We start from the raw sequence: 17,731 nt of genomic DNA on the forward strand, positions 1-17,731 counted from the left end.
TTCAGAAGTGCTGAGCATCCACAATGCCAACTGAAGACACAAGGGATTGGTAGGTGCTCAGCCTTTGTAAATGCTTTATGTGTGTCAAAAATATCATCACCTCAAGTTAGTGGGCATTTAAAAGGATAGGCAATGGCCTCTCCAGGTCTGTTTCCCCATTTGTATAATGGGAATAACTGTACTCCGCTTTACAGGGTGATGTGAGGCCTGAATCAGCTAACCATTGCAAACTGCTTTGAGATCCTTGAATGAACAGTTAAAGAATGAAGTGTTGTTATATTTAGTATCCCATGGTATCTAGCCTTCAGCCAATTTCTGTAGGATCATTGTAAACCATTATTAAAATATTTCACGGGGCAGTACGTTTTCTTTTGATCTGGAGCAGTGTGTTACTAGATCTGGCTCTGACTGAAATAATATTTTGGCTGCCTAGAATGGTCAGAACTTGAACTGGACTTCCTGCAAGTAGATATCCAGAGCTGCACTATATTCCCCTATCTCACTTTATTTTCTATGGGAGACTTGCAGGCACAGCATCCTTGGTCTTACGTTGGTTGAAAGCAGGCAAGTCTCTAATCAGACAGACTAAATCCCCTTGGAGGAAAGAGAATCTAGATAAGTATTTTTTACAGTTATGCTAAGAATCAGAGTTGATGGTACTTGAAGCACAGAAGAGCTGGAGAGCTCCCTTGTTAACGGAGCTATTCTTTGGGCCATGTGAAAGGAATCTTTTCTTGAAGAAGAAAAATAAATTTGTAGCCACTCTTGTTCCAAAGGTTTCAGAGTAACAGCCGTGTTAGTCTGTATCCGCAAAAAGAAGAACAGGAATACTTGTGGCACCTTAGAGACTAACAAATTTATTAGAGCATAAGCTTTCGTGGACTACAGCCCACTTCTTCGGATGCATATAGAATGGAACATATATTGAGGAGATATATATACACACATACAGAGAGCATAAACAGGTGGGAGTTGTCTTACCAACTCTGAGAGGCCAATTAATTAAGAGAAAAAAAACTTTTGAAGTGGTAATCAAGCTAGCCCAGTATAGACAGTTTGATAATAAGTGTGAGAGTACTTACAAGGGGAGATAGAGTCAATGTTTGTAATGGCTCAGCCATTCCCAGTCCTTATTCAAACCGGAGTTGATTGTGTCTAGTTTGCATATCAATTCTAGCTCAGCAGTCTCTCTTTGGAGTCTGTTTTTGAAGTTTTTCTGTTGTAATATAGCCACCCGCAGGTCTGTCACTGAATGACCAGACAGGTTAAAGTGTTCTCCCACTGGTTTTTGAGTATTTTGATTCCTGATGTCAGATTTGTGTCCATTAATTCTTTTGCGTAGAGACTGACCGGACAGTCTTAATTAATTGCCCTCTCAGAGTTGGTAAGACAACTCCCACCTGTTTATGCTCTCTGTATGTGTGTATATATATCTCCTCAATATATGTTCCATTCTATATGCATCCGAAGAAGTGGGCTGTAGTCCACGAAAGCTTATGCTCTAATAAATTTGTTAGTCTCTAAGGTGCCACAGGTATTCCTGTTCTTCTTGTTCCAAAGATAGACCTAGAAAATGCAACTTGATTGCTAGACTTGAACACAGATGGGATCCATTCCTTCAGCACCCCGGCCCGGCCCCGCACCAGCCCCGGCCAAAGAGACCCCGGCCGAGCCCTCCCTCCCTCCCGATTTTCCCGGACATGCCCGGCTTTTGGGGATTTCCCCCCGGACGGGGATTTGAGCCCCCAAAAGCCGGACATGTCCGGGAAAATCCGGACGTATGGTAACCCTAGCCCTGGGTGAAGTGATGAGGCACCTTCTGAGTCAGTGCGGAAGCAATGCCCCCTTATGGTGCCAGGGGATCATGTGCTATTACAATTAATGTCTTTTGGGTGAAATATAACACCAACATCCTAACTAGTGGTGGGTCACTAAAGGTCCAGGGGCATTTTTTTTATCAAAGTAGTTCACACTAGTGTGTTGGTCACAATAGATTCCAACTCTTTGCTACTCGGAATTTCCAAGTAGCAAATTCTGTCCTGATGTGTCATGTGGTGTTTCTGTAGACTGCTAAAGCGTGGCCATATTTTGTCATAAGAGCAGCTGAGCGTCAGTGCTGACTTACAGATTTGTTCTTCTGAATTTGTACATTGTTGACTTTGCAGTTCCCTTTGAAGAGCAAAGTGTCATGCAATATTTAATAGGCAAGCAGTCCTTGGAATCTGTTAACCAGATTGGCTTAATATTAGTCTAGTGACAAGAATTAGATTTGCGCTATTGCTCTTTGAAGTAGATAGTAGTGCATATTAGGGGAAACAGTCTACACCTGATATCATCGATGGCATCAACTCAAATAGTCTCAAACAGGCTGGCCAGTGTGTCATCTCTGTCTTCCGCAAGAGCGGCTAGCCAGTTTTCCAAGTGACTCCTGCTGGGGTGCAAAGGCTGCTGCCTCCAACCTTTCCCACTAGGTATAGGTTCTTGTACCACCTTCATCAGTATAGTATCTGGGCACCTTCCAAGATGTGACTAACATCAGTTGCATGATGAGGCCTATTTTTCTCTCATTCCCTCCCCAGGGGAGAATTGTGTCTGTAGTGGGGTGTTTTAGTTTGGTAGGGTTTTTCTTTTAGTTTACGTACATGCTGCTATGTATTTATTAGTGAAATCAAGGTAAAAAAAGTGCTGCTTTCACAGGGAACTGTGGCTTGTGAAATATGTGATGGTTCTTGGTTCCTGTGGGAGTTCATTCCACAGTCTTGGACTGGCACTACAGACCTCTGCTTCCTGCATGGATAAACTGTCTTCTCATGGTAGGATCAGGCAGAGCAGGGATTGAACCTGGGTACGTTTTGTTAAAACCAATATGTTCCTATGAGAAATTCTGGTTTAAACAAATCGTCATTTTCCAATTAAACAAAATTTCATCAAAAAATTCCCGACCAGCTCTAAGGTCAACTAAATACATAAATGAAAAATCTGAATTATGAACCTCAAAACTAAATGTTTAAACTGAAAACCTACTCTTTATATGTGCTCAGTAACCACCAGGATTCTTGGGAGTTAGTGACACAATTTTCCTAATAAAAATTACTGCAGTATCAGTCCAAAACACTACAATAGAACTATTTTAAAATGTAATGAGTTGATGCATCACTATAGAGTACTGCAGAATTGTACGTAATGCTTGAAGAGTTGTTCTATGTACCGTACTCCTTTGAATCAGATTGTAAATTCCTTGGGGGTAGCAGATTTGTCTTTCTACATGTAACATGTAATATTAATGCACATGTTCGGCCAGATATTCAAAAGTGCGTAGGACTAGAATTTAAAGTGCTCAGCACCAACAATCAGCGCTACATGAGTTATAATAAAATTATTAAAAGGAACAACCCCATTTTAATCTATTTCAGTTTTAGTTGATTTGGAGCAAATAAAAAATAGAAAATTGTGACAAGTTTTGCTGTATTGTATGCTACCTGAAATTGTAAATAAGTGTTTACTAGTCTGAGCACTAAGCTAATTTAACGCAGGATCTGTAGACGAAGTCAAAATGGCCTCTGAGAAAAATACTCAGGGCTTCCATAAATACATTTTATTATAGTAGATTTAGTTCAGCTAGTATACTATGCTACCACATTTCAGATAGATGGAGGTACCCTTACATTTGCAGATTTCAAATAATTTGTGTGCAAAACGTTTTATTTCTTAATATGTGTTTGAAAAATAAAAAAAGCCCCCAGGGTGGCGTGGTCAAATACTGTTGCAACTGTGAAATCTCTTCTGTCTCTGCAATGGAAGTAGCTGATGCAGAACATTCAGAAAGAGCGGATTACGTTTCACAATGCCAGACCAGGAAGTCGAAGGATTCAGAGATGGGGTCTGATTTAAGAGCACAGCAACGTTTATTTTTTAAATGTTAATTTCATATGTGGCTTGGAGAATGATAACTCTGAAGTCACTCTGATGTTACCTGTCAGGGAGAAAGCTAATGGGTTTCCAAACCTGTATCACATAGCAGGCCATCATACAGGTTAATGGTTTGGTTGCTGAAGCAGCAAGGGACCAAGGACTGGGTTTTTCAGCCTTTAGTTGTTCCTTTATTTGTCTAGATGACTCTTGGGCTGTTGCCTGGAGTGTTCTCTCCTTTACCTCAGAGATTCAGATCTTGACAGAAGCAGTGCCATAGTTTTTTGTTTATGACAAGGCGTGTGCTCAGAATAGCTGAAATGGGCCTTTTTGTGGGGGCTGGAGCTATTTAATCTTTACAACACTTCTGTTCAAGTTCAGGTTTGTAATTGAGCCACGGATCTAATAAATCTGTATTCATAGCCTCTCTGTGAATGTTCTAATAAGAAAAAAAAGAAAAGAAAAATATGGTTTGGATTGATCAATTTCAGTCTGTGTTGTAGAACTCAATCCCCTGGAAGTCTCAGCCTCTTAGTACTGAAACTGAGACGGTAGATGTGTGTGCACATGTTAATGGTGGAACAGGCATTTGCTATGTTATAACACTTAAAACAATTAGAAAAGCACACGCATCTACTGCTCTGATTGTAGATATCTTTGAGGGGCATAGAACCTGAAACAACTTGCTGGGGAAAAGTCACAAGGGTGGTAAACTTTTGTGACAGAAGTGCAGCATCTTTCCAGGCCTGGACTCAATTGTGCAAATTTTACTCATGTTGGTTAGCATTTACCTATGCAGACAGTCCCATAGAAGTAATTAAGGCTCTCTGCAAGTAACCTCAGTCTGTATTCACCAAACTTTGGTAAGCATAGGGTTTCCAAACACACTGATGAACATCAAACCCAAGACTCAGTTTCATTGGGTTTGATGTTGAATGCTTGGGAGTATTAATACTCAAACTTTTTTTTTTTTTAGTGTTTAGCTTTTTGCAAATCTGAGGGATTGCAAGGGAAATATCATTAAAGATGGGGGGGGGGATTAAGGAGGTGATCAAAGGTGCCAGATAAAGACAGTGGGTTCCTCTCACCACAAAGCACTGAACCTGTAGAAGAGACATTTTGTATTGCAGTATACTTTAAAAGAGCTCCCACATTTCCTCTACAGATACCTTCTTAGTTTACCCCTGCTCCCCACCCCTTAATTTGAGCTATTGACATACATTTTAGTAGTCTAGAGGTTTAAAAATAGTTGGAAAATATCAGTCTGGTTCTTAGAAATAAAATGAACCCATTGTCCATCTCTGATGGAAAAACAACCCCAATGCTAGGGGTGAAGAGCTTAATGGCTTGTTGTAAATTCTGCTGTATTTAGGTGCCTCCATTGCATTGTTAACTCACCTTGGATTTCATGAGATATTTAAGGTAAAGCACAGCTGGGAAGAGTCTGCTCAATGACTCGGACAAATACTAAAGAAGTTTTACAGCATTTTCACGTCTTCCAATAGCACAAGATTAAAAACCTCCGCTGGCTGTAGCTGAAGAGATAAGCATCCGGGACAGTGCTTTGCCAGGCAAGGATTTGACTTCAGATCTAGTTCCCAACAGCCCACTCTTCCTTCCATTGATGCCAGCAGGCGTTTTGCCATTGGCTTCAATAGATGTCCTTGTGCTGGGCATTAGGAACATTTCAGAGGTGGCATTTCAGCTTTTGGCAGAATAAGGGAAAACACTGTGGGAGTTTCCCTGCCCCTTCTTGTGCCCTTAAGTAGCTATTTCCAGTTCTGCTCACTGGAGGGAAGGTCACCATGAGTTGCAATGCTGTGAGAAAGTGGTGCAGAACAATGTTTCTAAGTGGAATTTATTTAAGCCTCAACAAAAAATCGGTTTGAAGATCATAATTTCGGAAGCTAAACTCAATTTTGGAATTTCTAAAATATATTCATAATTTCATTTTTTCTCCCTGTTTTGATTTCAACTCTTGATGCACTAATTAATCACTCACTAGGGAAAAAATATTATTCTCCATCAATAAATTATATTCTCTCCCAGAGGACCTGGAGTCCAACTATACAACCACATTTGCTCCAATCCCTCAGACAGAGACAAACACCTACAAGATCTTTATCGAGCATTCTTAAAACTACAGTACCCACCTGCTGAAGTGAAGAAACAGATTGACAGAGCCCGAAGAGTACCCAGAAGTCACCTACTACAGGACAGGCCCAACAAAGAAAGTAACAGAACGCCACTAGCCATCACCTTCAGCCCCCAACTAAAACCTCTCCAGCGCATCATCAAGGATCTACAACCTATCTTGAAGGACGATCCCTCACTCTCACAGATCTTGGGAGACAGGCCTGTCCTCGCTTACAGACAGCTCCCCAACCTGAAGCAAATACTCACCAGCAATCACACACCACACAACAAAAACACTAACCCAGGAACCTATCATTGCAATAAAGGCCATTGCCAACTCTGTCCACATATCTATTCAAGGGACACCATCGTAGGACCTAACCACATCAGCCATACCATCAAGGGTTCATTCACCTGCACATCTACCAATGTGATATATGCCATCCTGTGCCAGCAATGTCCCTCTGCCATGTACATTGGCAAACTGGACAATCTCTATGCAAAAGAATAAATGGACACAAATCAGATGTCAAGAATTATAACATTCAAAAACCAGTCTGAGAACACTTCAAGCTCCCTGTTCACTCAATTACAGACCTAAAAGTCGCAATTCTTCAACAACAAAAACTTCAAAAACAGACTCCAACGAGAAACTGCAGAACTGGAATTAATTTGCAAACTGGACACCATTAAATTAGGCTGGAATAAAGACTGGGAGTGGATGGGTCATTACACAAACTAAAAACTATTTCCCCAGGCTAATTTTTCCCCTACTGTTACTCGCACCTTCTTGTCAACTGTTGGAAATGGGCCATCCTGATTATCACTACAAAAGTTTTTTTTTCTCCTGCTGATAATAGCCCACCTTCATTGATTAGTCTCGTTAGAGTTGGTATGGCAACACCCATTATCTTCCTACTGTATTTTCCACTGCATGCAACTGATGAAGTGGGTTTTAGCCGACAAAAGCTTATGCCCAAATAAATTTGTTAGTCTCTAAGGTGCCACTCCTCAGTCTTTTTGCTGATACAGACTAACACGGCTACCATTCTGAAACCTATACAAAGTGTGTGTGAAGAAAAAGAAAACTGGATTACTGCAATCCACTGGAAATAGGGCCACACATGTTGACTGCTTGAACACTTTAACAGTGCAAAATATCGCTGCCTGGTTACTTAGAATGTGTTTAATACATGCTTCATAAACTGCACTGCCCTCATATTGGTTTCTCAGTGCAATTTACATTGTGAGTTTACACCTTAAAACTTTCCATGATTGGGCTTCTGAGTACCAAGGTGTTCCAGTTGACAGGCTCTACAGTTGTATTTCCAGCTCTGGTCTGTCTGGAATCTCGTTCCCTATTAATCTAACAAAAACTAAATCTGTGTAATCTTTGGACATTTCATAAAAATTTTGAACAGTCTTCAGTCCCTCAGCCTTCCCATCAGCAGGTGCATGCACTCGGGTACCTGGGGTTTACTACAGGTTAGGGAGGAAAAGGTTTGTGGAAGTCCGTTGTTAAAATAATGATGATACATGATTTGTAACGTTCCCAAAGATTGGTTGGCATTCAAGATCTAATATTTTGGTTGAGGGCTGCTTGAGCTAATTCCTAGGTATCTAGCCAGATAGAAGCCTAGTGGGATTTTCAAAAGCATCTAGGCACTTAACTGCCATTGATTTCAATAGGGATTAGGCACTTTAGCAATTCTGAAAATCCCAGTAGGTGGCTATCTGTATCATTAGGCACCTAGATACCTTTAAAAACCTGTCTCTTAATCCCTCCTCCTTCCTGAACTTCCAAGAAATCTTTGAAAGCCTATGATCATTTCTTCAACCTCTCACCACTTCAGCCTCCAGGAGCAATTCAGAGAAGGGTTTGAACTGTATTCACATTCCAAAAGCATTACAGGTTATTCAAGCTGTTAGGTACCATGTACTAAAGCAATTTAAGTCAACTATGGCTTCTGCAAAGGATATGAATAGCTGAAATTGTGACTGAACTGCAAGGGTAATTGCATGAAAAGAAAGTTAATCTTTGTTTAACTTCTGTAATTTATGAACTCCCTGAATTGAAATCTGTCATAACCCCACTGTTTCAGAAGAAGTGGATTATTTACTTCTGATAATAGTCACATAAGTTCATTAACATATTGTCATAAACAGCTGGATGTTAAAATGTGTTGTGTTTTGGTGGCATACATAAAAATGTCCAACAAGAAGCTGTGGTTTAAAAACAAAACACCAGAGGCCTATGGAAGAATAAAAAGCAATACATGTTTTTAAGATAACAATACTTGCCTAAATTGTAAATGGGCCTGTTTGCTATTAACAGCAGTTTCATGACAAAAGTGTATCTTCCACCAGTATGCAACCTTAGGTTACTGAAACCAGTGTAGCTCCATTGACTTCAGGTGGGATTAAACCAATGTGAGCGAGATCAGGATCAGGCCTTGGATACATCTTTTCCAGTCAATTAATTTTGTTCTTCCTTTAGAACGTGGCCAGAGAGAAGGTAATGTGAAGAGGAGGATGGTAGCTGGGAAGGGGCTGGAAATATCATATGCTGGAGGCAAGCTGTTTAAGGTGATGCTGTCAACCCAGCCCTTAACAGCTAGGAGTGCTATATATAGCATATCCATGGAAGAAAGGTTGAGGACAAGGTTTGCTTAACAGAAAATATCAGCCTCCTTTCCATTCACAGACAGCAGCTTTAAAGACATGCAAGGTCCTGTAAGTTTTGACTCTCTGATATCATTTAGTAATCAATGGAAGTTATAGGGCCTGATTCTCCACAGCCTGGACCATAGTCTAGTAATTTACATTTGTGGAAAGTGCATATAAAATGCTACCAAATCAGAATCCAATTTGCATGCACTTTGCACAGGTGTAAATGACTGGAAAAGGGGCAATCCAATAGAAAATCAGAATTGGGCCCATTTCCTTTCCTTTTTATTGTGCTGTTAGAGTATGTAATAAAATCCACTAGTTCTTAAGCATCTTAACAGTTTTCTAGTCTTTAGCAGTGAAGGTTTATATTCATATCATGGGCCCTCCATGGAAGTCTCTCACTCCACCTTCTTCTCCATTGCCTCCTAACTGTGTAGGGCTGCAAAGGGGCCTAGACTCTGCATTTTGCAGCCCTGTCATGCATTCTTGATGCCCTACTGTGATGTGACACATTTATGCTGTAAGAATAGTCTGTCATGGCTGCTGCTGTGACACCTGCTCAGCTGGCACCCAAGGGACTTCAGTATCTCATCCATTTCTCTCTATATTGCAGAGGAATGGAAAAGAAGTTAAGAGGAGGTGCTTTTGAGAATGATGTGGTTAGATGTTGATAGCTGTTTGGCTGTGTGTGTGTGTGTGTGTGTGTGTGTGTGTGTGTGTGTGCCGCCCCAGCCTGTGCAGATAGCTGGCATTGCAGACCTCGAGCGAACCACCCAATGACCACAAGATCCATTAAGGGATGAGGGCACCCAGCCAGGTGTATTGTTGACAAAGTATGGTACTAGTATCCCGCAGACTCTACCAGACCACTAATACACGTATGCCATAACAATGGACCAGCTCTGTGAACGGCGGGACTTTCCGTTCCTCCCTATGGCCAGACAAAGACACTCCCTCTGAGATGCATCTTTATACCCCGATACAAACAAGTTAGTACTGCCCCTTTGACATAGTTAGTTACTGCCCCCTTACGTTGCTAGTTATCACCCATCTTGTACATGTTGGTTTGATCAAAACATCTCTATTACATACTATCATCCTGACCTTATCTTTTAGGATGGGTCAGTGTGTTCCTGTTATCCTTGGGTAATGTTTGTGTACCATCCTTGATATCGGGATGTTCTGGTACCACTGGATATTGGCATGTGTTTGCATGAGCACTCTGTGACGAGCACTTGTTAGGAATGTGTTTTTTCTGCAATATCAGCGCTGCTCTTGCCAAATTCTGTGAGCAGGTCCGGCCTCAAACCAGGCCTCTGATATAAGGGCTTATGTCTCAGGCTCTCTTCCTACTACAGATGTGAGTGTCATTCTGGTTCAGGGAGAAAAGCTTCATCATATACAAAGATTTGGCAGCACTTCCAAAAGGTGGCTAGACTCTGGATTTGTCTAATCTCCTCTCAAAGTTGCTCATAAATACAAAGCCACCCAATAGCCACCTATTTGCAAACTTCTCATGGTGAAATTCAGCTCTGTGCAGGGGTCCAGCACAAGCCCTATGAGCCAATTAGAGTAAATTCCACTTATACCCTCAAAATGGTACTGAAACAATGCATAGGCTTTGTACTGATCCACTGCAATAGAGAAAATTGAACACATTGGGGCTTATTTCTTGAAGTAATGAGGGGAGGGGGGCGCAGTTAGAGGTATTTTGCTTTGTTTACATATTTGTCTCCCTTTTGTAAATATTGTATTTGAATTGATGGCACCAAAAATATTCATCTTGGTTTTCCTTCAGTCAATTTGCTGAGACATGCTATTTGTAATTAAATTAATTCTCAGAATGTTCACCGGGCACCCAAAGTGTCTTCTGGGCTTTTGTGTTCGTGCTCTTCAATGAGTTAACGCACCAGAACTGGCATCTATCTTCCTGTACGTGAATGAATAACCAAGCTTTTCTTATTCTAGGTTCACAAGTTAAGGGTTTTACATCATTGAGGTTCCTGACTGAGCCTTCAGATGCTGTCACCATGCGTGGAAGTAATGTGCTGCTGAATTGCACAGTGGAGTCTGATCAAGGAATTCCTGTCATCAAGTGGAAGAAAGATGCAGTCTTCTTAAACCTGGCAGTGGATGAAAGGAGACAGCAGATGGCCAATGGTTCCCTCTTGATACAAAGTATAGTCCATTCCAGGCACCATAAGCCAGATGAGGGTCTCTACCAGTGTGAGGCCTCTTTAGAAGGCATTGGGGCTATCATCAGTCGGACAGCTAAAGTCACTGTAGCAGGTAGGAATAACTCTTCTGTCCTTTGAACTGCTGGAAACATTGTCTTGTGGGAACAATTTTAAAGAAGCATTAAAATACAGGGAAATATTCTTCTGGCAGAAATGTGTGGTCTGGTTCCCGCCCCCACCCCCCCCCCCCAATAAAGCCAGACATGACATTCTGCTACAGTAATTTATTTCTGACAAGCGACTATTCTTGTTTAAATATGTCTAATCAGCTCGTTGTTGCTGTGAGATATTTGCTGCATATTTATTGTCTTCAAAACAAGAAAAAAAAATCTTTGAAGTTGGAAATTAACTGCTTTCTGAGTTAATTCAGCCTTAGAAAAAATAAAATGCTGAACCTCTGTGGGATGTAAAATGTGTATAATTTGTTTTTCAGTTTAGGTCTTTTTTTTTCCACTGACAAGAATCCATTCTAGAACTTATTGGAATTTGTAGCCTTAATTTCTGTAGCTCTTTTTTGAAATACCTGGGAGGAAGTATAATATAGTGGTAAGAACAGGATATTGGTCATCAAGAGACCTGGATTTGGTTATGGCTCTACCACTGAGTTTCTATGTGATAGCCATTTAGGCCTAAATTATCACAGGTGGTCAATAATTTTGGGTGGCCTGAGCTAGTGCTCCTAGATATGATTTTCAGAAGTGCTGAGCATCCACAATGCCAACTGAAGACACAAGGGATTGGTAGGTGCTCAGCCTTTGTAAATGCTTTATGTGTGTCAAAAATATCATCACCTCAAGTTAGTGGGCATTTAAAAGGATAGGCAATGGCCTCTCCAGGTCTGTTTCCCCATTTGTATAATGGGAATAACTGTACTCCGCTTTACAGGGTGATGTGAGGCCTGAATCAGCTAACCATTGCAAACTGCTTTGAGATCCTTGAATGAACAGTTAAAGAATGAAGTGTTGTTATATTTAGTATCCCATGGTATCTAGCCTTCAGCCAATTTCTGTAGGATCATTGTAAACCATTATTAAAATATTTCACGGGGCAGTACGTTTTCTTTTGATCTGGAGCAGTGTGTTACTAGATCTGGCTCTGACTGAAATAATATTTTGGCTGCCTAGAATGGTCAGAACTTGAACTGGACTTCCTGCAAGTAGATATCCAGAGCTGCACTATATTCCCCTATCTCACTTTATTTTCTATGGGAGACTTGCAGGCACAGCATCCTTGGTCTTACGTTGGTTGAAAGCAGGCAAGTCTCTAATCAGACAGACTAAATCCCCTTGGAGGAAAGAGAATCTAGATAAGTATTTTTTACAGTTATGCTAAGAATCAGAGTTGATGGTACTTGAAGCACAGAAGAGCTGGAGAGCTCCCTTGTTAACGGAGCTATTCTTTGGGCCATGTGAAAGGAATCTTTTCTTGAAGAAGAAAAATAAATTTGTAGCCACTCTTGTTCCAAAGGTTTCAGAGTAACAGCCGTGTTAGTCTGTATCCGCAAAAAGAAGAACAGGAATACTTGTGGCACCTTAGAGACTAACAAATTTATTAGAGCATAAGCTTTCGTGGACTACAGCCCACTTCTTCGGATGCATATAGAATGGAACATATATTGAGGAGATATATATACACACATACAGAGAGCATAAACAGGTGGGAGTTGTCTTACCAACTCTGAGAGGCCAATTAATTAAGAGAAAAAAAACTTTTGAAGTGGTAATCAAGCTAGCCCAGTATAGACAGTTTGATAATAAGTGTGAGAGTACTTACAAGGGGAGATAGAGTCAATGTTTGTAATGGCTCAGCCATTCCCAGTCCTTATTCAAACCGGAGTTGATTGTGTCTAGTTTGCATATCAATTCTAGCTCAGCAGTCTCTCTTTGGAGTCTGTTTTTGAAGTTTTTCTGTTGTAATATAGCCACCCGCAGGTCTGTCACTGAATGACCAGACAGGTTAAAGTGTTCTCCCACTGGTTTTTGAGTATTTTGATTCCTGATGTCAGATTTGTGTCCATTAATTCTTTTGCGTAGAGACTGACCGGACAGTCTTAATTAATTGCCCTCTCAGAGTTGGTAAGACAACTCCCACCTGTTTATGCTCTCTGTATGTGTGTATATATATCTCCTCAATATATGTTCCATTCTATATGCATCCGAAGAAGTGGGCTGTAGTCCACGAAAGCTTATGCTCTAATAAATTTGTTAGTCTCTAAGGTGCCACAGGTATTCCTGTTCTTCTTGTTCCAAAGATAGACCTAGAAAATGCAACTTGATTGCTAGACTTGAACACAGATGGGATCCATTCCTTCAGCAGCAGATTGGGGGAGGTGGGCTAAAAATTCTTCATTGAGTAATGTCCCTATGGGTGATCCACTTCAGGTGCACCTGCGCATCTTGAGTCCTTGATCAGAGATTTCCTGTTTGCAGTGTCGGTTTGACCTGCCTATATGTCCTGTACATCCTCGTGCCATGCACTGAGGCTGCATAGGGCTGCCATGGTCGATTTGCCCTCAGTTCCCTCTCAGCCACCTTGGCCTAAGACAGAGCCCTAGCGTGTCTGCCTTGAGTGTGCCTGAGCTAACTTTTTCTTTATAGTTTAGTGTTAGTTGGATTTAGATAGTTGTTACATAGTTAGTAGATAAGTAGTGTGAGGATTAACTTTGGTCTTCTCCCTCACTTCAGGGAGCCTTTCTCTCCTGGCAGCGCATGCCCAACTCTCCAGGATTCAAACATTGCCTCTCTTGTCGGGAGCCTATCCCAGTCAATGATGGCCACTCTAAGTGTGTCAGCTGCCTGGGAGAGTCATATGTCTCCCAGAAGTGTAACTTTTGCCTGGCTCCTAAATCCAAAGCAAGGAAGAACTGTGAGGTCAAGCTGCTGCTGGAGTGCTCCCTTTGACCCACTTCAGAGTCAGGTCAGAAGACCTTCCCACAGACATCTGTCTCTGGGCAGATCAAGTTCCCCTTTGACCTCAGCACAGATCTCCCCTAAGAGGGGCAAAACTCTTGAGGCCTCAAAGAAGGGTCCCAAAAGAGAAGTGCTGACTGTTATCAAAAGGAACCTGCTCCCAAGAGACCCCCATCCCCTGCTGAGTCCATGGTATCAGAAGCCTCAACCTCTCAGCTCAGCAGTGTAGAGGCAAAAGACTCCTCCTCCAGTAATGGTGAGTCTGGAAAATCCCAGAACTCTTACGAGAAATACATTTCCAACAGAGCCCTGTCTACAAGGGACAAGGAGGATAAGCACTCCTCAAACCAATACCACTGAACACAGCTCCATCATTGGTACCTCCCCAGACAGGATCCTCAGTACAACCATGCAAACCAAAGTGTCAGACACCATTGGCGCCTACTTTGGTATGCTCAAAATCTACCGGACGTCTGCTTCAACTGCCAAACACGCTGTTATGTCAGAACCAATCCTCCATTCGATACCACAGGAATTCAGAATCTCAAAAGACTTTTATCAGTGGCACTTTTTCTTTTTCTTTTTCTCCGCTACTCATGGCTACCACATACTTCTCAGTACTGAGACCCCATGCTCCAGTACCACTGGTCTCTCCACCCTTTTTCTGCTGGTCCCCCTCTCGTTGGAAGATGCCAAGGAGGAGGAAGATCTTCTTTCAGTCTCATCCATCTCAGTGCAGGGTTCTACACATCCATACAGGAGCCTGTTCTTTGACTCCCATAGGGAAAATCCTCATGCTCAACACCACAGATGCCACCCTCTCTCCTGTATGGAGCCCCTTCAATGGCTATACTGGGATCCTTGGGCTGTGTACTAACAGCAATTTGCCAGACCACTAGTTCCAAGGAATTAGAAATGTTCAAGTCTCTCCTCCCTAACTGGCTCCCCAACACAAGGAGATGTTTGAGGAATAAGCCACCCCTCAAACTGCTATCTCTTCACCATCTCTAGTCATGACTGATACTTTTCAGCAACCTCAGGACCTTATAAAGCAGGTAGCTGATGCTCTTCAAATACCACTTTAAAAGGTCAAGGATTCACATCAGAAACTGTTTGACATTTTGCAGTCAATCAGCAACACCCACTAGACTTGTGCTACCCATTAAGCAGGCACTCCTGGACCCAATAAAAGATAGTTTGCCAAACACCTGATAACATTCCACCAATTTGCAAATGGAAAGATAAATTATTACATCCCATCCAAGAAATCCACAATTTTATTCTCCTTCTGCCCTGCCTAATTCTGGTGGCAGATGAAGTGAATGAGTAGGGAAGCAACACTAATCCAAGTCTACGCTGTATGATAAGGACCAAAAGCATCTAGACCTCTTTGGATGAAAAACTTATGCTTTTGCAATCCTGTAATTTTAGATGGCAAACTCTCAGGCAATCATGGCCAAATATAATTTGACAGTCTTTATTGATCTTCTTCCACATGAACAGAGGGAACAGCTTCAGGCCATCACGGAGGGTCAAATATTAATCAGGATGTCTCTTTAAGCATCCTTGGATGCCACAGACACTGCTGCCAGGTCCATCTCTGCAGCAGTAGTTGTGTGCAGAGCATCATGGCTCCAACTCTCAGGGTTCCTGAGAGGTTCAGAACACCATTGAACACCTCCCTTTTGATGGTTGAAAGCTGTTTGCAGAAACTATGGACGTGTCTCTTCACACACTGAAAGACTCCAGGGCTGTGTTAAGATCTCTGGGTATATATACTCCTATGAATAAAAGATTTATTTGGTCACAAATGGTCCACAGATCTTGCCTGGCTCAGTTCTCTGGGTTTCACAGATCTTTGCTCAAGAGGAGCAGGGCCAAGCTATTACATCCATGAGTGAGAATCCAGGAGCTTTTGAGCCTGTCTCTCTCCTCACCATTTGTCTGCTTGTCCAGTGGCAGCCCAGAGTCTGAAGAATAAATAGTGGGATAGAGCCTGGAACCCTACTATCCTCAGCCAGTCCCTCCAATGCCCAGGGAAAGTTCAAGTCTTTTCTCAACTTATGGAAAGGAGCCTGCTTCCCCTCTCCACCAGTTAGCAGAGACCCACTTCAAGATCCACTTCAATACCACCAGTAATAGGAGACCTGCTCCTCATCTTTTAACTCCTATGACCCCTTCTACCATCTAGGGCAGTGGTTCTCAACCAGGGGTACGTGCACATCAGTGGGTATGCAGAGGTCTGTACGGGGTACATCAATTCATCTAGATATTTGCCTAGTTTTACAACAAGCTACATAAAAAGCACTAGTGAAGTCAGTACTAACTAAAATTTCGTACAGATAATGACTTGTTTATACTGCTCTATATACTAAACACTGAAATGTGAGTACAATATTTATATTCCAATTGATTTATGTTATAATTATACAGTAAAAATGAGAAAGTCAGCAATTTTTCAGTAATAATGCAATTTTATGTCTGATTTTGTAAGCAAGTCGTTTTTAAATTAGGTGGAACTTGGGTGTACCCAAGACAAATCAGATTCCTGAAAAGATACAGTAGTCTGGAAAGGTTGAGAGCCACTGGTCTAGGGGACACCCACTTCCCAACCTGACCACTATACCAGTCAGTGTAGACTCACTTGCCCACACCAGCTGGAGAAACCCACTTTCCTGGTGACTCCTCATATCAGCCAGCAGAGGCCTGTTTACTTACTGGACCCTCCACATCATCCTGGGAGAGCTACCCCCCAACCTAATATCCTTAATAGCAATGCAAGACCTACTTCCCCTACTTGATCCTCATACCAGGTGAGGTAGACCCCTCACAATCAGACAAAACTTCCCACTTCAAGAACCAAGGGCGTACATCCCCAACCTACCAGCAAACACCCATTCCGCCATCAGAGGGGACCCACTCTCTACCTGACCAATCACCTGCAAGCCAAAGGCTTTAGGACAGCTGCCTGCTACAATCACCTCTGTTTTGAGGAACGGCTGCCTAATAGGGGAGCCTCTGAGATGCTGTTTGGCTTTGGTTGGACTTTTGCTGATTACTAATTTAAGTAAATGCACCTGTCTCTACTGTTCCCTGTCAACTTATTCATGGGTTGTGTGTTGCCTAAATCCCTGACGGTGAGATCTCTGGGGCAGGGATTGGCCTTGCGGTGTTTGTACAGTGATGAGGCCAAAGCCTTGTTTGGGGTCCCTAGATGCTATTATAAAAGAAAGAAAGAAATGCAGGGGAGAGGGAAGCATGGCATGTTAAAGGGACTGATTGATGTGGGTGAGAGTGAAAGCACTGAGGCAGCTGTTTGGTGGGGGAAGAGTGAAGAATTGCTACATTTTGTGGGATAGAGGATAAATTTGAGGTGCGGGAAGAGTATTTTGGTGACGGAAGGTCAGATGTATTCGTGAGGGAGCTGGAAAATATTTGAAGAAGTCCTTGTTAAAATTTTAGCAGCACAGCGCTGACTTAAGACACAGGCAAATGGAAGATACGACAGGGTAGGGAAGAAGGGTAAGAGGAGAAATAAAGGTCTAACGCTACAGTATGTTGCACTAATCACTGCATGAAGCTGCTTTTGCAGGGCTGTGTTGTGCAAGGTACTTTAAGCTGTCCAAAGTAACAGAAGATCAACTCAGATTGTTATATAAAATTATTTGGAAAAAAGTACAGAAGGGTGACAGTCTGAATTAACTCCTTGACCTCTATGTGCATTTAATTCCATCAAAATTAATACGGCAGACATCAAGGATGCAGGAGAAGTGCTGGATAGATCTTAGGTTAATATATCAGTTGAGATTTGAACAGTTATGATACCATAGACATGGTTGCTAAACAGGTCCTTTTGCACAGCCTTAAGCT

General features: G+C 42.0%; 1 protein-coding gene across 1 annotated transcript in view; it reads left to right on the top strand.

The window, feature by feature from the left end:
• Nucleotides 1–17,731, top strand: part of DCC (DCC netrin 1 receptor) — a 945,550-nt gene that overhangs the window by 328,855 nt on the left and 598,964 nt on the right. Inside the window, exon 2 of the mRNA XM_008166035.4 lies at nucleotides 10,684–11,004. Within this exon, the coding sequence (XP_008164257.2) occupies nucleotides 10,684–11,004 (321 nt within the window). The remainder of the gene's footprint in view (nucleotides 1–10,683; nucleotides 11,005–17,731) is intronic.

The sequence above is a fragment of the Chrysemys picta genome, chromosome 6, assembly GCF_011386835.1.
Source record: "Chrysemys picta bellii isolate R12L10 chromosome 6, ASM1138683v2, whole genome shotgun sequence".
NCBI classification, from domain to species: domain Eukaryota; kingdom Metazoa; phylum Chordata; order Testudines; family Emydidae; genus Chrysemys; species Chrysemys picta.